Genomic DNA, 24,200 nt, shown 5'->3' on the forward strand with positions numbered 1-24,200 from the left:
AAAATAAAGCACCAAGGTGTCAATCATTGACCTGGACAGGGTCACCTGCAGTAGATGTTGAAATGTGACTATGAAAGAAATTTGACTAAAAACAAAAACCCAGAAGACATTTTAACAGCAAGAAAAAGATTGAAACCAATATCTGCTTTAACATAACATAAACTGTTACTTACTACATCTTTTAAGAGTAAGTATTTTGAGGCATTAAAAAAACCTCTCAGCATTAGGCTAATAATACTATAAGACTATTAATTATTCAAACCAGCACTAAGTGAGTCTGTCATCAAGTTACTGCTTTTGACTATTACTGCTTTTTTATTCTCCTCAAAAGCCCAGGGTTACAATAAGTCTGCAGTAGTGATACTGCTGTACTTATTATTCTGCATTTAAGAAACCAAATTAATCACACACTGACTGTAATTACATTTTATCTTATTTGCAATCAAAACATATTATCCTGTGACATAAAAAAAAACTATATATCTTTCTAAATAAAACCTGGTGCACCCAAAAAACACTGCAGCAGTTGGATAAACAGGGTCCGTACTTGTAGAAGCTTAATTAGTATCCGGTCTTTCTCTTCATTATTAAAACAAGCCGTCACAACAATATTATTATTTTGTAATTGCATGCATAAATTTAGCCAAGTTTTCACAGTTGTCAATGATGAGGCACTGCTATTGTGTCTGGATAGCACTTCAATGTTAATCTCAAAGAGGGCAATGAAAGAGGGATGTTCTCTTCTCTGCTTTCAGCACAATTTAATTATACATTTAAGTGCGAGAGAGACATTGTCCCTGCTACAGCCAGATCACTGCTTCCCATTTATGCATATTAATGAGTACTAAATACACTCTTAATGAAACTATCAAAAACTGCCAAGCAATTGATGTGTGGGCCGTGTCTTGAGGAGTAGGGAGGAGGACTGCCGGGCCATTGAAGATCAATGTGGGAGAAATCCAATTAGGCCAAAGAAAGGGATGGGAACTTGAAACCGCTGTGGCTAATGTCTATCTTTGCTCACGACTAAAAAGGTACATAAACTGGATGATGGATTATTATAAGATTACTATATATATATATACCTCTATGACTCTGTCTAGATAAAATGAAGACAGCTAAGACAGGTACTGCAGCTGCTGTTACTTCACAACTGCTTTTCAGCTCAACTCATAATCAGCCTGCCCCATTCTCATCAGATAAGTGGTGTCTGCAGAGTCCACACACTAAGCTAATGACAATCAGTGTCCAGAGGGGACGTCTGACATGCTGTCATGGGATTGTGCTGTGTGCCCGCAATCAAGCTGACATGGAAACATGTTGACATTGGCCGGTGACATATGAAGGAAACAATAAGGGGCCATCTGCTGGTCTCTTTGTCTTTGGTGTTGGGCCTTTCAACAACACCTGGGCTTGTGCACACATGGACCTGTCTTAAGGCTTTCACATGATGACTCTGATAAAAAGACAGTCTGATGTTTTGCTGCAGAAGGTTATCACTACTGTGTTGTTGGCCCCCACAAAGCCGGCAGATTAAAACAGCATGGATATAGAATAGCATACACATCTTAAGGGGATATATAAACCACCCCTTTGTATTTTATTTAGGCCTGCTTTGATGGATTAGTAACACACAGGGCACACAACAATACTGTCATCATTTGTCTTACAGGTACTCACCAGAGGCTTTCTGTCGCACATTGTTTCGGGCCTTCTCCACACCAGGAGCTCCTGACGTAGTGGCCGAGCGAATCCTCATGGGCTCTTGGACTCCAGAGCTGCCCTGCTCACCCTGGTTCCTCCAGCTCAGAGAGAAGGAGCGAGCCACAGCTGCTGCCTTCTGGGAGTCCTGGATCACTCCTGAAATGCAGAGACATTGTACATTTGCAATTAATAAATCAGATTTAAATGAGTGTTTAGCGCTATTAAAACAATACTGACCTGCAAAACACTTCTCTGACTTAAAACACATTTTTTGACTATAACTCTGTCAATATCTGAGCTTATGAACCCACTGTCAAGGCCACACTTTAAATGTTGATCATTTCTTTTTTTTGGCAACAAACAGTGATAGTGTAAATAAAGACGACACCCTGGTAGACAGCAGGACATACTGAGTGAATCAATTACTGATGATCACATTGTTCCAAATGTTCTGCCAAGTGACTAAGAAATGAATTGAATAAGTGTAAGCCCTAAGCAGCTGTTTAATAGGTCCATGTCCATGTCCGTGTGAACAACTGGCCATTAAGTTTGCATCATTAAACTAATCAACTCAGTGAATCCATTACACATGAGTATCTACACAGGTCAGTACTAACACTACCATTCAAATGGTAACTGGTTCTAAGGCTGTGGCACATCTATGAAAATCTGTTTTCTATTTGAAGAAGTTAATTTTGAAACGTAAATCAAAAGTTTTTCTCATTATCTGATGATATATGGCCAATATCCCCTGCCCCCCCCTCACCACGTCCTCTCTGCCTCTTCTCCTTCTGTTCGCTGAGTTTGTCCAGAGGCAGGTTGCCCATGTCCAGGCCATAAACGCAGCGTGCCAGCACAGCCGTCAGCGAGTCCATGATGCTGGCCCACTCCGTCACCAGCTCCTCCCAGCAGGTAAGAGAGGACAGCACTGCCAGCAGCTCGTCCCACAGCTCCCGGGATATAAACACGCACAGGTTGGCTCGCACCCATGCAACGATGATGGTCTGAATGTAAGATGAGACAACGACATATCAATCACCATCTACATGCAGGAAATTTCACCCTCTAGTAATTTGGGACAACACATGGTTAACATTGTTACATACAATATAATATGGTGGTTTTTTTTATAACCTTGAGATAGATCGATAAATAAATATATAAATAAATAAACTGATAAGCAGGCAAACAGCCTTTTTTAAGCAGTTAATATTCAGTATGTTCCTGAGCAACAAATGTTTATAGTTGCTCATAAAGGAAATTGCATAGATTTACATAGATTAAATTACAGAGTAATTGCACTGTATTATAAATTAAAAGAGAAGCAAGTTTGCTTGCATTTTCCTTAATCAACAGTTACCAATGGTTGATTAATCATTAATTAATATAGAAACTAGCGTCTTTTATAACTTAAAATTTTAAACATGTACTGTACATTGCTGGCACATTAGTTACATGAATTACAAACAATACTATTAGTCTAATAAAGCAAGGTGGGTCTTAAAAAAAAAGACACCTGTGTTAGCCTGTAACTAAGTCATCTCGCCTCACATGCGTTTCCATATTCTTCTTCTTCTTCTGCTTATTATTGGAGAGCTTTTGTTTGTTTGTGTCCCCTGATGGTATAAATCTTAACACAGCATGTGAGGTCTAAAACATGCAGACGCACCCTGAAGAGGATTGATGCTAAACTTTCAGCAAAGCTGTCTTTTCTTTGGTTTTCCCGTGGCCTCTTCATCACCGCCTCTGTGATCCTCAGCAACACCTGCAGCATCTGCTCCCTGCACAACACAGACAGCATATTCAAGTGAAATGACACTTCACTGTGATAACGCAGAGAAAATCTTGTGTGCACCATGTGAATATCCAACTGACCATGTCTGTGTGTTCATCGTGTGCTCCATGATCATATGACGGTAGATGCTGAGAACACCCTTGCACACCTCAACCTGATTTTCCAGGAGTTTAGGTACATCCTGGCACGGCTCCAACAGGAACACATTAGATGAGTTGGTCAGAAACACCTGCAAGTATTTGTGTATGAAGACACATTAACAAACAGTTAATGATGTGCTGTCAGGACAAACAAACAAAACAAAACAGAGGCAGACCTGTAGTGTGGGCTGGATACCAGCCTTAACGTCCTTATTCGCCTCCTCAGTGAGAAAACCCCGACTGATGGCGCTGCTGAAGGAGTAGGTTCTCCCCCAGCTAGAAGTCCGTTTATGCCCGTGAATCTCCATCTTAAAGAAGACAAGGCGGGACAGGCAGTTATTCAGCAAATATAACACAAAAAACAACAAAGACACTACTTCCACGTTTGTCAGCAAAAACAATGGTCTTAGTTTTGGTTAAGTTGTATATTTCAGATCTTGCAAGACTATTTAAGTGCTTGAGACTAGTAATAACTAATAAATCAACTTCAAAGTCTATGGAATTACCAAAGGAGACAATGATCCTCAGGAAAGCACAATAGAAAATGTTTTTAAAAGTATAACTAACAAGCGTTTTTGTATCCTTCTACCACATAATAATCAGTCACAACATAAGTGTGTAATGCATTGTCTCACCTGTGCATGGATGCTGTTTGTCTCCTTGCTGAGTATCTGTTGGGAGCCGACATCCACTTCATCTGCTTGGGAACTTTTGTCAGGCTCCGTCATAAATCCGGGCCTCTCCTGCAGGAGCCACTTCCTGTACACTTTGATGACCTTCCTTGTCGCTGACGCCTCGCAAGACGGCAGCAGGAAAGCCTGAGAAGAGAGAGAGAAAAAGGACATTTACATTTCACTCCTTTAGAGTTTAAATGTTCTGTTCTTTTTTTATGTGTGGCCTGTGTGCAGGAAGGAGTTATGTCAATAGACAGCCAGCAGAGGGCGACATTGTACGTGTTATGAAAGGACTGCCGTCCAGTCATTTTTGATAGTCAATTTCACAACCTCAAATGAAGAAATGTTGCTTATTGTGACCCAACTGTACCTGATGGAAGACCTCGTTGACAAAATTCACATTGTCCCTGGTGGACAGAAGGATGGCATGCACCATGTCGTAGACATGGCGGTGCTCCTCCTCAATGCTACACAGACTGGAATCGCTGGGCCGTCGCCCCGACAGCGTGCTGCTGTTGGAGTGGCTCTTCTCAGGCTCCCCTGCTGGTCCATTCAGATCACCATCCGACACCTTCTCCTTCTCCTGGCTGCTACTGCCCGCAGTGACAGTCTGGCCACCGCAGAGAAGACACAGAGGTAAGTGAGAGCCCTTGAGCATGGTACAGGAAAGTCTATGCACGGTTTAATAATTCACAATAGAGTCTCAATGACCTTAACATCCCTTAGTTGATTAGATGTATAGTCATATTTATGGGGAATGTAATGGCATAATAAAAATCTATTGGAATATCTGTTGTGCAGTTGGACTATACTGCACTATGTTATTTCCAGAGATTGGGCTGGGACCTCAGTTGGGTCACAGGATATATTTGGGTTGCCAAATACTTTTTCAAAATTGTTTCCAGCCTTTTACTTAAGATTTATCAATCAACACATGCATAAAACAACACTGTGATTTATTTATCATCAAATATCTCTTGGAAATAGATGGTTTATCAATTCAAAATAACTATGTGTTACGAAAATGGTCAGAAACGCATGCACAAATCGAGTCCTGTTAACAGCTTTGAACATGCATGCAAAAAAAAAAAACAGTACTGTACAACACACAACACATAAACACAACAACTGCTCAGAGGGTTGATGGCAACTCTACATCATTACCATCTCCTCCCTCACAACGACAGTTTGAGAAATAAACAGAAGGGCGGTGTCATCTTCACCTGGATGAGTTTGGGAATGACCTCTGTGCCGTTTTTAGTGCTCTGTGCTGCGGCAGCACTGCTGACATACTTCTTCTCCAGGAAGAAGGTGACCAGCCAGGTGATGAAGGCCACACGGGGTGCCAGGTACTGGTCCCGGGTGCAGAAGGTGCTCTCATTGTTCCGTGTCACTGGCACATACAAAGGTTTCGGCCTGTGGTGTGGGAGGTCTGATTGAAGAGTGGAAAGAAAGGTGAAAAAAAAAAGGATGATTTTCCAGCTGAATCTAAAACTTTACTCATCTGTGAAGCACTGGAAGATGAACATGCAGAGGTTAATTGGACACTTTGTTTGTCTCTGTGTTGGCCCTGCGGTGGACTGGTGACCTGTCCAGGGTATACCCCGCCTTTTGCCCTATGTCAGCTGGTGCCAATAACAATAAATAAATAAATAAATAATAATGATTATTATCATTATTGGCACCAGCAGCCCCATGAACCCCATATTTACAAATTTTACTTACAACTACTGGGCTAATAGTAGGGCTGCAATGATTGATTGATGATTAATTGATTACTAAATGAATCAACAACTATTTTAATGATCAATTAATTGGTTTCAGTGTGTTTTTATATGCTCCATATAGCAATGAAATCATTAAAACTGAATCATATTGTTTTGTGGACAAAACAAGAGAGTGGAGAACATCATCTGTCCACAGTGTGGGGAAAAAACAATTACCATTTATCAACATTTTCTAACCAAACAATAACTCACTTAATCAAGAAAATAATTGACAGATTAATCAATTATGAAAAACACTGCAGCAGATATTTAACGCCAAACAGAGATTCCACATCAGTGTGTACGTGTGTGTCTTCGCAGTAGTAAATACAACTGAAAAGGCTTCAGCACAAACTTTTGATGCATATAATATTAAGTGACCTTACCTAATAAAGGCTTGTAGAGGTTTGTGAGCTTGGTAAAGGAGGGGAATAAGTGTGGAAGGTAGTACTTTTTGAACAGGCTGAAGAGAAACCTGAAGCCCGTGTTCTGGTTTTCTCTGTTCTTCCATTCTAAGCTGGATGCCTGGCAAAAAAGACGGCACAAAAGCAGACAAGGTCATCACTTAGACAGAGACAGTATATTGTTTCAAACACACTAGTGTGAAGGCTCTTTAAAAAAAAACTGTACACAGAAGGTAAAATGTTTGGACTCTATACAAACATTAACTGACTAACCCAAATGTTGAAATGCATTTATTGTAAGTCGCTTTGGATAAAAGCGTCTGCCAAATGACATGTAATGTAATGTAACATTGTATTGATTTTTTGTGGGAGCCTTCAAAATAAATCATACATATTCAGTTGTTTTAATTATCCCAAAATGTGTCCCTCTCTCTCATATCCACACTTCAATTGAACCCATGTCACTGTGATCACCTCATGCTTTTTAACAAGAAATCCAGTCCAGATTTTATAGACACTCAGTTATGTCAGATGTTGTGTAAGCTTAACTTGACGCTTAACTTGCTGTTACCTGAATGACCATGTACTTGAGCAGGGTCTCGAGGATGTAACAGGTCTGGTCATCTGCTACTTTTTCTCCCGCCACAGCCGGAACAAGCGGGGTAATCTCCTCAGGCACCACTTTTGCTGCTCAGATTGAAGAAGACATTGATTAACCACAGGAAAAGTACAAAGTGTTATCAACTTAAAAGGAACACACGACATAATATAATTTCATTTTGTTTTTAGAGGATACTGAAGTGATACTGAATCTATGTGATTATCAATGTTCACATGCAGTAGCATGCCTCACCATCAGGGGGACTGGAGAAGGGGTTGTAAATGATGGTGTCCAGTGTGCAGGGCCCTCTGGTGGACGGCACAGCAGGGAATCCTGGCACCAGACAGGCAAAGATAAGGAACTGCTCCTCAGCACAGTTGTCCCTCAGGGCCTGCAGCCACAGAAGGAAGAGCCGGATCCCCTCACAGCGAATCTGAACAAGAGAAGATTGAGACATTTTGATGGGACACACAAAACAGAAGTTCACCTCAGTGTTATGGGAAGCAATGTGGCTGGAAAATGATGTTTCATATCTCATGAAAACAGTACCTTGAATGAATTTCCAGTGTGTAGAAGCTTTTTTAGAATAGATCCTGGGGGAAAGAGAGAAGAGAGGCAGTTGTCAAAGACGTCTGCTGTCCAAATACACAACACAGGAAAAACCCCCACAGCAACACAAAACTGAAAAAGGAGCCCTGATTGTCATCTTCACTGATTGACCTTGATGGACAATCCTTACAAACTAGTGGGGAGAGTGGCGAGGCTTCACATTAACCTAATGAAAATTAACACCAGTTAGCAGCACCATGCATTCATGAAGGCAATCTGGTTTCACACATAATCAAATAAGACATTGCCCTGATTGCTAAATACCCCGGGCATTCCGTAAGAGTAAGGACATGATAATCTGAAGAAAACGCAGTTTTTATGAGGAAATAGTGAACCTGGTCGTAACAGCAATTTGAAGTCCAGAATAGGGTTTAAGAAATATAGCAGATGAGTTTTTGTACACAAAGGAATACAAAGCTCACAAGTTTGAACATCGGTTTAAGTTCCTTATTCGCTAACAGGGTTAAATCAATAAAAATGTCTATGTTGTGTAAAAAAGCAGATGGAGGACAACAAAAGGTGTTTTCTTCAGTCTGTGTCAAGAGTCTGTGACCTTGCTATCTTCAGCAACAAGGACAAAAACACTGAAAGTCATTAGCACCATTATTGGTCAACTCTCTCCCACCACAAAGAATGGATTACAGGAAGAGAAATGTTTTCAACAATGTTCCTTTAGAATGTGTGTGGGAGGGGAAACATGTGAAAGAAAATGTTAGGTCTTAGGAATTCAATTAAAACTCAGGTATGGTAAGAAGCGATTCCGGCTGCCACCACATTGTTAGAGCAAAAGTACAACGTGACCACAGACTCATGAACTTATGAGTGGCAAAGAAATGTCTGTGAGATCAGGAAAATGACCATGAGGCAGTTTAAAACCTGTGATGACTTTGTTTGTTTAGTGATTAAGAAAAAACTAAAAATTTAGTGGCTTGAGGGAGGGCTAATCAATATCTGATCTAAACCTGGACTGTTCAACTGCCAGAGGCTGACAAACAACACTTATAATTGAGGTTATCGCTTCTTGTTAGGTTTTTTTTTTTTTTTTTTTTTAAATCGTGCAATCATAATTCAATGACTTATTTGCATTTCAAATGAAGTGCTCATTATCATTTCTCTCATTTACATCCACTCCTAGACTAATTCTTTTCTCTTCATTATGGAAGGCTGGGACATGGTGGTGGTGGTGATGGTGGTGGATGTGATAGTTTTTGTCACAACCATTTTATCCTATATGACCTTGCATCAAGGTCACAGAGGCATAATGAGGAAACACACATTCGCAGTGCATAACAACCAATCAAGCATAACAAGGAGACATTAACAGGACTTCATAGTATTGTACATTGGTACAAAGTTACGACTAACGTTAGCGATACATACCTATACTGTGAAACTGCCATCGGCTGTAGATTTTCTCAGGCAGAAGCTGTAGAATTTTCTGTAGAAAGAAGAAATAATGACTAATTAGAATTAGAAAGATTTTCACCCTTGACTTTGTATGTTTCTACTTAACACAGTGTTTTCTTGCTGTGAGGTGGTTATTGTAATCGCCACTTGGTTCAGCCATTGTTTCATTTATGAGAAAAGAGGTGACAACACACTTCACGCTTCACGTACTGGACAACAGTGACACATGACCATAAAGTAATTAAACGTGCCAGAGAGTAAACATTTCTTGTTAATGCTTGTCAAGTCTAACACTGGCTGTGTAAAAGAGCAAACCTTCAAACAGGCCTTTTAAGCAAAAATAAGTATTAAAACTATTACTAATTTATTATCAGGTCACAAGATTACCAACTAATATTAATCTGCAACAATTTAGATCATTTTAACAGAAAAAAATTACAAATAAAAACCAAACTGTATTCGGTGTATTAGTATTACTTTGGTTGTTTATTGATTTTTGGACTGTTGGTCTGGGAAGGTAGTGGTTAGCACTGTTGCCTTTGCAGCAAGAAGACCCGGATTTGAGCCCCGGTTGGAACAAGGGAACATTCTGTATGGAGTTTGCATGTTCACCCTGTGTGTGTGCATGGGTTCGGACTTTGCTTTGGTAATTGGAAAAGTGCAGTATAAACTTAGAGAAAGAAGAAGCTACCTCGCCCTTTCTCTCCACTTGGCCCACATGTCTGCAGATCTCTGTGACACGGGACGGCACTGAAAAATGTCATCACCTCTCCAACAACCGCTTTACAACTCAATTAGAGCGCCCTAACCTTTCAGCAGCCAGTCATTATTCTCGAATGCGGCACCAGGTTAACTGGGTCCCTCTGGAGAGATGAAAAAGCCCTGAGGATGGCAGATGTGTGTGTACGTGCATGTGTGGCTGGTTAATAGTAAGTGCACTTTGAGCAATTGATACCCCAATAGCTCACTTCTCATCAAATCCTAATCACTGACCCAATAAGACTTCATGATTACAATGTAGAGGTCAAGTCTGTCTTTTACTGTGTTACGCATGCAGCTCTGACCCACTCAACCAGACCACCGACTCTGATCAGCATGATAAAAAGCTCAGCTGACACGGATAGTGAGAAAGTCAGGGAAGAAAACGATGCAGAGAATTTTTTAAAAAGCCCAAGTGTCTGCAGAAAAAACAACACAATAAGATGGCACAGACTTAAACCTTGTGATCATGATTTTCTTTTGTACAATAAACATAATAAATAAATGAAAATGAAGGAGAATGATTTAAAGAATAGAATGGAATAAAAATAAATGTTGTGATTGTCAAATTATATACAGTATCTGGCAAAATGCTACGTTATTTATATACAAAGAAAGTTGTGCATTAAATTGACAATCTGATCATTGTGTCGTACAAACTTTGGATTACTAAACCTGAATTGGCCAGAAAGACAACGTGAATACATGATATGGTTTACTTCTCAGAGCTGTGTGGTGGTCCCGGCCTCATCTAACGTTTTCAGAGTCAATCAACAACTGCCTTTCTCCCATGTGATCCTCCATCATTAACTTTTCTCATCCTGCGAGACTAAATCCCTGTCATTATCACCGACACTGGAGATACTGATAGACATACATCACTTGGGGGGTGGGCAGTGGGCTGCTGCTGGATCTATGCTGCTCAACTTCTCTCTGATCCCCAGATGTAATGATATGTGTGTGTGTGTGTACAGACGTGTGTGCTTACACCTTGCTATTGATCCCACATGGGATTATGACATCTCCATACAGGCTCTGCCATACTGGCCTCCTTTATTCTGTCTCCTTGCCGCAGCAGACACATTATACCAGGCAGTAACACAGTAGGATAGCCTGCTTAAGCCTTTCTCAGTGTGTGTGTGTGTGTGTGTGTGTGTAGTCACAATAACACCATCATTCTTTCTCCTTACTGAGCACCAGTAAGGGAGTAAAGGGAATGAGATGGAGAAGGAAGCTCAGAAAGACTCCCTGTGGGGCTGGAATGGCGGCAGCAACAATGTGGAATTTAGTGGATGATCTGAGGCGAAAACAGAGTCTGCCGGACTAGAGGTTGGTGGAGTTACTCTAATCTGCAGCCATACTCCAGCATAAAGATGGGAGCATTACTGAGGTACAACAGCAGCTTTAATGCATTTACATGATCCGCACTTAGGTTTCCAGCCATGAGGCTCGAGCATGACACAGAATAAACTTCTCCCAGAGGTTGTCTACAAGGGCTTTTAAAAGACAGCAGCAGACAAGCAGCACCCTCAGAGGAAATTCAGTCATTTGCATATTGTTTGTGTTTTGGATGAGATGATTGCACCTTTCTAAGGACAAGAAAACCTCCTGAGAGACAAGCACAATGGAGACAGATAGCACAGGCCAACTCATGCAAACAACAAGCACAACAAAACTATTATTGTTAGCAACGAAAAAACAAGGCGTAAAAGGTCATTAATAGGTTTTAGCCAAGAAATAAAATGTGTTTCTGAACCAGGTAGCTTATTTACATCCAACCTTAACTTTAACCTTGATATATACAAACTAGTAAAGTGTGTGACATACAAAATGACCTTTAAAACTATTACTCAATTCAATTTTTATTTACAAATGTACCCTCAGCTTTTACCACAATTAGTAAAACACATCTTCCCTCTAGTTCTCCTCTGCAGCCAGAGGGTGGCAGCAGAAGAGTGCAATCAAACACAACAGGATTCACAGCGCCTGTTTGCTCAGTCATTAGGATCAGGTTTCTCTTTATCCTCCTCTACTCATCCTGTGAAACCAACGCTGCAGCAGAGTTGTGGCTGTCAAGAAATTTTCAATGACTATTATGAACATTCATGTTAAAATAAGACATGTCAACGCATAAATACATTTACTGAAACGACCACATCGCGATATAAACAGCAAAATGAATAGCAGAATTCCAACAGTACCTTTTTGAAGGCAAAGGAAAAGGTAGAAAAAGGCCTGAGACATAAGAATTCACTCAGTCTGTTCCATGTTAACCTGAGCTTCACTGAGCAAATTTACCTTCATGCATAAACCAATAATCCCCTGCTGGTGAACTGTCAGTCATAACGGTCATTAAGAAGGAAAGAGGGAGAAAAAGAAATCACTTAACCAAATGGCCCTAGGTTCATTTCTCAGACATGCAAGCCAACATTTGTTAAGACAACACATAGCCTTTGTAAGCAGCATTTAGATAAACATTAGCCATAAATCCATAAAAGAGTGTGTTTGCATGAACCATTGCAGGTGTAAATGATTTCCAATTTTTTTTTTTCTTCAGATGCAAAATGTCTTACCAAAACAATAACATGCAATTATTTATGTTATTTTGTGGACATAGTTTTACATTCTGGTTGTTCTTCTAGGATCTCGGACCCGATCTCAAGCCATCGTCTTGGTTAAAGAAACATAAATCAAGAATGCAGCTTTGTGCCAATATAAAGGCAACTGAGTAAGTACCGCCTTAAAACTATAAAGAGGGTGTTTTGCAGACAGGATGGTGAGGGGAATTCAGAAAGCTGAGTCAGGTCCGGATGACAGACGGCAGGACAGGTCACAGTGAGGTCATATCCTGGAGTGAAAGTGGATAGGAACAGACTTCCGTTGGATTTTTGGTTGGCCCCAGAACTCTCCCATAACCTGTCCCACAACCTCAGTGGCACCAGGATCAGTCCCTGCCAACAGTCATATGGGAGTAAACAAAGTGGAATGGCCTTAGGTCTGAGAGCTGAGTATGCCTACCAAGAAGCTCCATCTGGTCTTGTGACCCAAAACAGCGTTCCAAAACAAAAAAAGATAACTAGTTCTGTTCCGAGAATAACACCAACACACACTTCCTGAGTCATTCTTGTTCAGCGACAGCACATTTTCTGTACTTCTCTTATGTTCACCATTTACCCTCCTGAGGGTGTGTGTGTTCCGCTGATTAGCAAGACAGCATCCTGACTCCTACAATACTGTGCTGTACTACAACTCAGAAATGAGTTCCAAAGGGACACATGCATTATCCGAGGGCAAGGACACGACAACAGTCTTACACATCAGCCAAGTATCGATTCAAAAGGCAGAAATCTCTCATAAAGCGTGAGTACGCCCAACCATCAAAAACCTAAATGAATAATCAATAGGCCTGAATCAGCGTTTTACATCTGGACACTGCTCGAGCTCGGTCAAGTTAAAGCACCAGTCTTTTAATGGAAACAATATTCCAGACAAGTATTACAATAGGAAACAATAACAAAGATCTTCCTCAAAGCTGCAGTTATGTTAGTTATATGCTTTCAGAATTGAACCCTCTCCCTTCATTTGCCTTCCAGATTACTGCAGATGGAATCCCACCAGGCAACTTTATGGTAAGTCAAGTGTGTTTCTGCAGAATGTGACTGGCTTAAAACACAGGATTTAGTGAGACAACAAACAAATAAAATCATCTTGTATCTCAGGTATAAACCCTGTAGCACCAGGCAATATTACCATTGGTCTCATGCTGACACACTTTGTGAGGCTTTACCCACACAGAAACAAAACGTTTTGTTATTTGTTCTGCAAATGCAGCATTGTATAAAGAATTTTCTTCATACATGTGAAACCTCCCAAATAGACCATAAATGCAGCAGTATATCTGCCAGGCCTGCATGTGGCGCTGTAACACTGCCACAGAAGTACACCAAAAACGGAGAAGACGTGGAACATGTGTATAAAGCTTGTGTACTGTGTACAAGCATAATAATAATAATACTAATAATAATACAAGTTTAATTTGAACAAGTATATGTACACAATCACAAGGAGGGTCACCAACCCCTTAAGCTCTTAAAGTATTTACAAAGGCCATGTGGGGCATTTGTTTTAATGTTTCTTTGCCGTGATGGGTTGGTTGATGCCAGGGAATTGACTCTGACACCCACATTTGTATTTAACTTAAGATCACTCATTAGACACCCGTTAAAAAACAGACCTGATCGGTCAAAATAACAAATACACTGACTAAGTCTGTTCCTCAAATCTAGGCCTGAAGTGTAGAGATGAGAGTGAATTTAAAACCAAAGGCAGTAGTGTAGGAGCAGGTGCGTTTACTCAGCCGTGAACTAGCAATAAAGCGTGTTGAAGGTCTTATATAGTTACAGCGAACACAAGACTGGAGTGAAACGGTTTTCAGTCTATGTCCATAATTCTTTACTCCAGTTTTTTCCACACATTCTCAGCCACTATTTTCTGACGTATATAGGAGGACCGACTCTATTCGCTTTGCATGGACTTTAAGCAATGCTCTTGCATTTTCACAGAGATCGGGTCTCACATCTGTCGCTCCAAGGAGCAGCATCACAAACTGCCACGGATTCCTCTGTGGCAGCAGACACAAAGAAATCCTGGAAGGCAATGGCGACGGTTGCTGGTGGCAGTGAAGGTGGGGGTGGGGTGTTCCAGTGCAGTTCAGTTCAGGGGGAGGGACAAAAGATTACTCCCTCGAGATATCCATTACTCAGAACGACTCAGCACGGGGATCGCAGTCCCCCAGAGCAACCCACGGAAAAGGGGTCACATGTCTCATCGTAACAATGAATTAATCCGCATAATATCCAGCTCACAGCAAGCACACAATGGAGATGTGTACTGTATCAGTCAGCCAGACTTGAATGTGATGCCAAACTCAGGTGAGAGGATGTGAGGAACCATAATTCCCATCTGCCATGAGGAAATTAGGACATAACTGTGGTTTTACACTAAAATTGTTACAGGAAATACATAATGAGAAGGGCACATAATGGCCTTTTGACCCAACAGGTATCCATTCATAGTTAGTTTTTACACCACTCTGAGGTGTGCTGGATAACGGCTGCAAGGGCTTATCTTCTGGTCAATTGTCTTATCTGACCCAGATTTACAAATAGCTTCATCCTGCATTTTCATTTTAACCTAAAAAATATTAATAAATTAACTAATAAATGACTCAGCACACTGCAGGATGGAATATCATCATGATGCAAATTTCACTTGCCTGAAAAGACAACATTAGTTTGTCTTTGAAGCATCTGTCACGGTCCTGTCTGTGTTACATAACACTATACATGTTAATTTTGTTTTCGAGCAAATCCGTGTCTATTTACATCATATTCCAGACCATACAACATGCCTGATCTTGAATGCCATAAAGGACAGTGTCTGCTAGGGCTGCAACGATAATTCGGGTGGTTTTGTGTGTATTAATCGTTAACTATTTTGATGATTATTAGGTTTTACAGTTTTTCTTAAATGAGTAAAACAAGCTTTCTGATTTTTCAGCTTTGACACAGAATCCTGTCAACAGCTTCTTAAATGTCAATGTTTTCAGGTTTCATTTCTCCATTTTGTGACAAATAAATCAATAAAACTGAAAGACATTGGTTTGTGGACAAAACAAAGACATCTGAGAACATCGTAATTTCAAGTTTGGAAAACACCAATCGACATTTTCTGACATTTTATGGACCAAACAAATACTCAATTAGTCGAGAAATTAAATCGACAGATCAATTATGACACGGTGGACCAGAGCGAAGGATCAAAGCATCTCTGTGTCTGTCCTGTACACACCACTCAAAGACAGATTATCTCCTCAGTGCACGGGTAAAAGCACATGTCGTCACAGGCAGGGGCTAAAAGGGGACAAATGGGGGTTAAGCTGCTTTCTATATTAGTCCTTTTAGAAAAGATAACTCCATAAATATGCAGCAGGCCTGAATCCAGGTTTTACTTACAGGTCAGATGACTGAATGTGGAGTAGCTGGAAGGCTATAATTGTCATGTGTGGAGAAAACTGGAGCAACATTTCGTCTTTTTTTTTTTTAAATAAGAAACGTATCTTGCTTCAAATCAGCAGACAAAAAGGCCTTCGGTAGAAATTCTAAAAAAATGTTGCTAACCTGAATCAGCGTTATCAACACACAATCAAAAAAACTGCATATGACACACTCTCTATATTGTACTACTTACTATAAACATAATAAATATAGGAGACAGGAACAAAAAAGATGACACGGTGATGCAGTCGCTATCATTGTTGCCAAGAAGATCACCGGATTTGTGTGGAGTTTGCATGTTCTCCCAGCGTGGGTTCTCTCTGGGTACTTAAGCTTCCCCTAAATTGACTGGCGACCCCTCCAGAGTGAACCCCCATTTTTTGCCCCATGTCAGCTGGGATTGACTCCAGCTCCCATTTGACCCTCATGTTGAGGATAAATCGGTAGAAAATGGATGGATGGAACACAACAGATGTAAGGTGATCATGACTTTCTATGTTCCTTACAACTGTTCAGTGGATCTCAAATGTTGATGGATGTAATGCCATGATGCATATTCCACACTCTGCTCCCAGATGATTAGAAAAACTAGGACAAGACATACGTGTATAAGGAGGAACAAACAGACTGCTCCACTTTTTTTGTTGTTTTGATTTGTCATCATCCTTACAGCCCTGCCCTGTGCAAATGTAACTGGAGAGGCGACTGTTTGTGTTGGAAACTGGAGCTGCATTTGCAGTCAGGTGGGAAAACAAGGTGAGGGACTTTAACCTGTATGTGTAATGTAAGAGTGTTCAGGAAAACAGTGGGAGGTGCTATTGAGTCAAAGATGAGCGTCCCCTGTTTTGCATACACACCTAGGTTTTAAAAACAAGAATTGAACCTTACTCCCACAACCTGTCAAGGTCTGGAAAATTAGGCTTTTTTTCCCATCAGCACAATCTCCATTTAATTTCCCGGCTATTTGAGGAGAATGCAGGAAGTAACTAGGTTCTGCAGCACGGCACCATGGAAACTGTGGTTCAACTCCAGAAATCAGCAGTAAACAGATTGGGGCTGTGGCAGTGGAAAACAGAGAGCACAAAAACATGAAGAACATAATGACTTACTTCAAAAATAAAGAGGATAGAGTCCAGCTCCTCCCTTTGAGATTTGTTCCCTGAAAAAAGGGAACGAATGTTTTTTAAACATACAACCTGGAGCTACACTACATTAGTTTCATCAATAATGTAACCATAATATGTGCCACATTGTGAGCACTTATTCAAAGTAACTTGTTTCCCCATAAAAAACACACTCATTGCTCTGTGCACATGGGGCGGAGGGAAATAAACCCTTTCTGTAACACACACCATAGAGAGCAGGGACAGGGTTAATTATTGAACCACCATTCAACTACTCAGTGTGCAGGTAAAACAAAACCATGTTAAAACCTAATATATGGCCAGACTGTGTATAGTCAAACTAGCGCTTCTAATCACCATGTTCATGACAATGGAATATTTGCATTCTTTTACAATGGTCGGCTGCTTTCAGACCTTTACGCTTCATGTTTGCTTACCAGCTCAATCGGACATAACGCAGACTGTGGCAGGGTAAAGTCTGTTTGATGTCTGGTTCACCCGAGTTGGGATTTGTGTTCATACACACATCTCGTCTGTGTATTGTGTAATGATTTGCAGTGCATGTGCTGTGTGTTTCCCACACCATTTATTTGGGGGGGTGAGTAAACAACAACATTGGTGCACAATAAAATGTGCATCTTTCTTGAGGGACAGTACTGGTGACTGTATTTTACATAATGTACAGGAGCAAAGGTTTGCAGCCAGCATTTTGCAAGGTGTATTTTGTATAAAATAAAGTCCAAAGTGGTCCACTGACACAAATTGTTAGTGCTAAATTGTTTAGACAGAGCAGGCTAATAGTGTAACTCCAGTCATGTGGCACATGGCTTGAACAATGGTGTAACTCAAGCACTCACCCCCCACTAACATTCTAACATTCAAACATTGTGTCCGCTCACCTTTTTGCTTTAGGTTGCTTTCCAGTGTAATGAAATTTTCATAGAAGATAAAATAAATCTGAGAACAGTTGTTTTCAAAGAATACCTTCAGATCACTCTTTTCAAAGATATCTGTGGAGAAAAAAGAGAAACACAGTCAGTGGGATTCTGAAATGGAAAAGTTGGCTTTATACATTAAAAAAACACAATAAACCTTGTTTAAAAAAAAATGCACATTTAATTTGCTTAGCTGTGCTATGAACTACTGAGAGAAATGCTCTGAAAAACAGTCAGGCAACCAACTGCGTCTTAATTCTTTAATTCTAAGATGCTGCCCGTATTGTTTGCTGTCTCTTTAATTAAAAACTGACAATGTTAAAACCACTGTTGCACAAAATGACTTTCTACTACTTCCCCTTTTCACAGACATCGGTTTAAAAATCAAGGCAATCCGTTTAACTTCCTTGTCCTGCATTATTTCAAGCACCTGTAATCAACAAGCAGAGCGAAGTCGAGATTTGTAGAGGCGGTGAAAACAACTCTGTCCGTTTATTTCATAATCCTTGTGAAAAGTGCAGAGATGTCTAAATCATCCCTCTTCTGTGCTGATGATCCACTACAGCAAATGTTTGATTTTAAGGTGGAAAGAGAAGTACAATTTAAGAGTTCATATCCAGAGACTAAAATGTTTGTTTTAAGAGGTTAGACCCAAACTCGCAACAATGTGCCATTGAACGTGTGCTTACCGTAGACATTTAGGATGTTACTTTATCATCAGTTTGGCTGAGTTAGGGCTGCAAGTAATGATTATTAATTCTTTATCGATTTAACAATTTCATCCATAAAATGAGCACAGAAGAGCAAAGAAACCAGACAATATTCACATTTTAGATATAAATCAAAGAGCTTGGCTGCATTTTATAAAAAAAAAAGGAACACTTAAACCAATTAATTGATTATCAAATTAGTCTGCAGTTCATATAGATATCAGCATTAATAGATATAAATAGGTATACTATTGATAAAGGCCTGGCTGTTTGAGGTGTACAGTCAAACAGATAAACAAATAAACAGAGTGGCAGTGGCACTGACAGAATTCCAAATCCAGGTATTGAACCCCTCTTATCGTCCATAATTGCACCCAAGTTTTGACTTAATATATAGGCCAGGAGGAGCCCTTTCAATGCATCATTGAAAGTAAGGAGGACTTAAATGAATACATGTGATGAATAAAAAAGGAAAAACCTACAGAGAATATATTCATATCAACAATGTATCAATCTATGGATCTTAACAGTTCACTTGTTAAGATTATATTTCACTTGTATTTCTCAACTTTCACCTGCTCCTATTTCTCAATGCTCCTGCTCCCTCCAGTCAGTGTATTATTCCAGATAACAAGAGGATAAAGTAATATCTTTGATACGAGCAACAGCAGCCAGCACCAGAGGATGAAAGCAGGTCGACGTGTGATGGAGTAAAACTACTTGTGGCTAATATATTTTCTATATTATCAACTTATCCTTACAGAAATACTGACAACACCGATTTCTTTACGCCCAGTGTTGCCAGCATTGGCTTCTTTGGCTTCATCTGCAGCATCAGATCACCCAGATTGCCCATTTTCAGTAGAGGCAGATGGAATGATGAACTGCTCTGCTGTACCAAAACAACACTCCTGGTTTAAAATCCCACAGGTCATTATAGTACAGGTGTGCAGTCAAGTGTTCAGAATGGAGTTGTGCTTATACCCAGACAAACACCACCAAAGACTACTTTATTGTGAAATGTGGCTTATTATAAGGTTAACAATGTAGTGTCTAATGTTCAATGATATTCAAACTAGTCTAATTACACATACACACAATTAAAAACAGGTGTGATCAGTGCACATGACGTGTGTGTGTCTGAGAGTGACAGACAAAGGGTAGGGAGGCTATAATAATTGTGCAATGCTAATTTAAATATTGTTGTTGGGCGGGGGTTTATTTCAGGTGTCATGCTGCATGTCACAGAGACGTCACGGCCTGTCTTCCTTTGCTCTCCAGACTCACTGCTCTCCATCTGCTCAAATACTACTAACCAGCCACTGGAGCATGACGGCTGGTGAGAGTGAGGCCTTAAGGGGAGGAGAGGGAAAAAAATGAAATGGAAGCTCACAGGACTTCTGACAGTGAGCAAGAATTTCAGGTGGAAAATAACCGTCAGGGAAAAAGCTGACAGGACACTGATCAGCCTCCCTGTAGTGAAGTTCATAGACATTTGACCTCTATTATTCAAATGACTTACTGAGTTACTGTCCAGGTTTCATAACAAACTAACCAGTAATGAATGCACACTCTGTATCAAACAGGGCTGGGGAATTTGAAAAAACAAAAAACAAAGAAAGACAATATTGCAAAATTCAATATACGTCAATATAATGTTCTTGTGTATGCAAACACACTTAAAGGTTGCTTTTGTGGCTTTTGAATAATTAATATCAACTCATTTGTATTTTGTTCAGATCACCCCATTAGTATTTCATCTACTGTGCAGTGGTTCTCAAATGTGGGATTGGGGCCAGGAGGTTCCAGATTATGATATACAGTATATGATATATGCATGTAATTGTTTTATTTTCCAATCTGAAAGAGTGGCTAAAATATTTTATAAATAGGGCAATTTGAGTGTTCTGTCTGTGAAGTTCAGTGATTTCATGATGTTCTTCCTCATTAACGTTTTGAAAAAAAGAAAATGTTCGCCTGAAAAGATTATTTTCTACAATGGTTTTGAGCACTGATATCCAGTGAAATCCATCTTTCAATGGCTTCACTAACGTCTCAGGTAACAGCGTGAGGACAGAAAGTGACAGAACCTGTTCCTTGAGGCCTGGGAATGCAGTGGATGACACTGTATCCCCTCAGCCCGACAAGATAACTGTGCCCTTCCATTAAAACCCCTTCTGTGTGTGTAAGACTCCCATGTCAAAAACAGGAAAACAATGTTGGATGAACAACAGCTTTAGAGAGCAGGGATCGTACAGGGGGGAAAAAGTATCTTAATACTGGTGATAACAGCTGGATGGGCTGATAGCTTGGCTCTTTATCAAAGCAAAACACTCAGTGATCTGATGCACACACTTTGGAAAAAAGGGAACAGAGAAAATCCAGCTTTGTGATTTTAAAACAGTACTTTCTTATGGCAGTACAGCACAATTGCTCTTCTGATCCGCACTGGTGTAGCATAAGCGTTAACTGAATTTCTGATGACTGATGTGGCATTTTCAGCAGTATCCGAGAAGCCATTGCTTATACTAGCATTGCTATGTGAGCATTGTTGTTGCACCTCTTTGCTGGCGAATAATCCACAGTTCTGTTCGTCCAACGTGTATTTTAGTCGTATTTACCTTGCGAAGAATGTCTGCTGCCATTTCCTATGATTATCTTTCTTACTTGAACCTCATTTGCTTCCAGAAGCAGACACCATCAACTCTCATCTTAAATCATTATGGTTAATGTCGCCTAACCCAGCTAAGGTTAGGCACCATTAGCCATAAGTCAGCTGCTGTTATAATTGCCAGCCTATGCTTCTAAATAAAGCTAAATACACAGTTAGTGCTAATCCGGTTCTTAAACTACTTTTAAGTATTATATAAGGATAATTAAAACCGAGTTATCGTTAACTGAAAAAGAACTGTGTGAACCATTCTCTAGTTACCATTGACAGTAATGACTTAATGATGCAGAGACCTGCAATCTTCTGTAGAGAAATTAATAAAGACATGCCAAACAGCCATGGCAGGTTTGGGTTAGACGCCAGTGTTCCCCATTGTGAATATGCTTCCTGAGAACTGTCAGGGAAGGGCAGATGTTCCACCCATGTCAGAGGACCAACTGGAGAATAATTATGTGCAGTTAGAGCGGAAGGCCATAATGTAAGATTTTGGGTGGCAGAAAAACACAGCATCTTCTTAAAAATGTTCTATGGAAGTGGATATTATCAGCTCACTGTCATTTCCACAAAAACTCTGGTGGAAAAAGATGTCCCACCCCGATGCTAGCACAAACACGTCGTTATTTTTCAACCTTGCTGAATAAACATGGTGCTCTGATGTTTCATAACCAAGGGTCTCCTTGTGACTCTTGGGGGCAAAGCCTAAAATGGTGGAATGAACTGCTGAAAAGCTGTGGCACAAACTACCTTCACATTCATGTTAACTAGGAAACGATCGCCCTACACGTGACTGCTCTTTTGCTTGCTATTCAAATGAACTGCTGTTAAACTGAGTTTGCCATGCAAGCACTTAGAGAGTGCACCCAGCAGTGTACCTACTGGGCTTGTTAGCAAAAAATAGGTGAAGGTCATCTCGTCAGCTGAAGCCGATGGTATATTTACACAACCAAACCAAACGTCAGCTACTCTGCCCACAGCTCCCTGTTCAAACTTGATCAGCACATGGAGCAAGCAATTCTAAGAGGCTGTGTCAAACCATAGTTTGACCCTCTAGGCAACTTACAATATATGTTGTTTATACCACCTGAAGCATAATCATTAATATGCAATGTCATACTCAGAAAGCAGCCTGAGCGGGTGTTTGATCCGACATGCCCTCATTTACATTAGCTCTGGGCTAGCAGACACTGCAGGTGCACTATAGTCTTGCCAGAAAGGAGATGAGGCAAGAGAAAGACTGATATGTTTCTTTGGCAGCATGCTCAGATTAGACACAGAGGACTCTTTAAGAGCCCCATCAGAGGGATGCCTAGAGGGTGCCGACACACAGAAGAGAAATGGGGGGGTGTAGATAAAGTGGAAGCTGAAGGATGCAGTGTAGATGGCACTTCCCCGCAAAAATGGTTGTCAACAAACAAAGGTGGAACAAAAGAAAATCAAAGAGACTGTAGGAAATTAGGGGAGTGTTCTTTTTTTATATATATATAGTGATGATACGAGGATATGCAAATGGGAGATTCTAAAACTATAACGATAGACACAGTGTGTCAACTGGTTCCAAAGTGATACTTTAGACACAAAGTCTTTATAATTTGTTCCACATTTTAAGGAACAAGATAAAAGACATGACAAAATTTTATATGAGCTCAGGAAGTTGGCAAATGTCCATAGTAGAGATGTTAATGAGTAACTGTTTTTTAGACCAAAAATCAATTAACAAAATACACACCCGTGCCGATATACATATTTACATAAAACACAAATGTGGTAGCTTCCTTCCAAATCAGACTATGTAGAGATATGGAGGTAGGCAAATTGTGCAAAATAGTCAAACAAAGAAGGTAACTGTATATACAGGATTGAAAAAAAGGTCACCATTTCCTTATTATATCATAACAAAACAGTTGCAATACAGATCATTCAAGCAGCGGGGAGGTGAAGTTGTTAGACAGCCGTGGCAAACACCCAGGGCAGGAGCGGTACACGTCTCCCGCCCACAGATGGACCTCACTTGCGATTGCTTTTCAATTTCATCTAAAAGCACTGTAAACAGAGGTAAAAAATTAAAAAAAAAACATACAAAAAAACAAAAAAAAACCTTTTTGACAAACTCTCCGCTTTGACTGTACACCTTGTTGACTAGTGGAAAGAAAATGCACCATGTTTCCCTGACTTAGTCAGGTCATTTCTGCAGCCTGTAGTGCTTACGGCACACGCAACTCACAGTACAACCACCTGTGACAGTTAGGGTTAGGATCAGACTTGATAACAGGGCGACATGAGCTGATATTTCAAGCTACAGCCTCATTGTTTTAGGCTCACATAAAATATGTTTATTACATTTAAAGTAATTAAAATGTGTGTGATTGTAAAACAAATGTCCATAACTAATTAACTGACTGTCATTTATTAACTATTTCAACTCATGGTTAAGGACAACACACAAAATGTGCAAACGCAAGTCCATAGTCAAAAGAGGTTAATAATAAATCTGTTACACAGCAGCTGAGGAGAACCTGTCACATGGTGCAATTTAAGGTAGCAATAACAATAGGTGTATAGCACAGTGTATGACACTCACTGGGAGCCTTGATAACACTTCACTGCTCCTTACAACCGTACTGTTCAACAGTTTTTAAGCTGCACCAAATTAGAGACTCGTCCTTGATGGGCTGATAAATCTTTGGTTTTACAAATTATTTCAACTGCACTGGACCGTGGGTTAGCTGATTGAAAGTGAGCTGCCATTGCTCCATCCACTGTGTGAAATGTGAAGAATGATTAACATACTGCTAAGCTAGCAAAAATAATTGAGTAAAGCATGCTGCAGATGATCAGCTACAATTTA

The 24,200-nt window shown here is 40.2% G+C and overlaps 1 protein-coding gene across 1 annotated transcript in view; it reads right to left on the bottom strand.

Moving 5' to 3' along the window:
- Window positions 1-24,200, bottom strand: part of ralgapa2 (Ral GTPase activating protein catalytic subunit alpha 2) — an 80,789-nt gene that overhangs the window by 50,098 nt on the left and 6,491 nt on the right. Inside the window, exons 2-16 of the mRNA XM_058614732.1 lie at window positions 17,939-18,049; window positions 17,025-17,074; window positions 9,074-9,131; window positions 7,634-7,677; window positions 7,337-7,517; window positions 7,055-7,170; window positions 6,466-6,604; window positions 5,537-5,745; window positions 4,684-4,923; window positions 4,275-4,457; window positions 3,816-3,947; window positions 3,580-3,728; window positions 3,374-3,485; window positions 2,471-2,708; window positions 1,681-1,860 (exon numbers count right to left, since the gene is read on the bottom strand). Of these exons, the coding sequence (XP_058470715.1) occupies window positions 1,681-1,860; window positions 2,471-2,708; window positions 3,374-3,485; window positions 3,580-3,728; window positions 3,816-3,947; window positions 4,275-4,457; window positions 4,684-4,923; window positions 5,537-5,745; window positions 6,466-6,604; window positions 7,055-7,170; window positions 7,337-7,517; window positions 7,634-7,677; window positions 9,074-9,131; window positions 17,025-17,074; window positions 17,939-18,049 (2,142 nt within the window). The remainder of the gene's footprint in view (window positions 1-1,680; window positions 1,861-2,470; window positions 2,709-3,373; window positions 3,486-3,579; window positions 3,729-3,815; window positions 3,948-4,274; window positions 4,458-4,683; window positions 4,924-5,536; window positions 5,746-6,465; window positions 6,605-7,054; window positions 7,171-7,336; window positions 7,518-7,633; window positions 7,678-9,073; window positions 9,132-17,024; window positions 17,075-17,938; window positions 18,050-24,200) is intronic.

The sequence above is a fragment of the Solea solea genome, chromosome 18 (genome assembly GCF_958295425.1).
Source record: "Solea solea chromosome 18, fSolSol10.1, whole genome shotgun sequence".
Lineage (NCBI taxonomy): Eukaryota > Metazoa > Chordata > Actinopteri > Pleuronectiformes > Soleidae > Solea > Solea solea.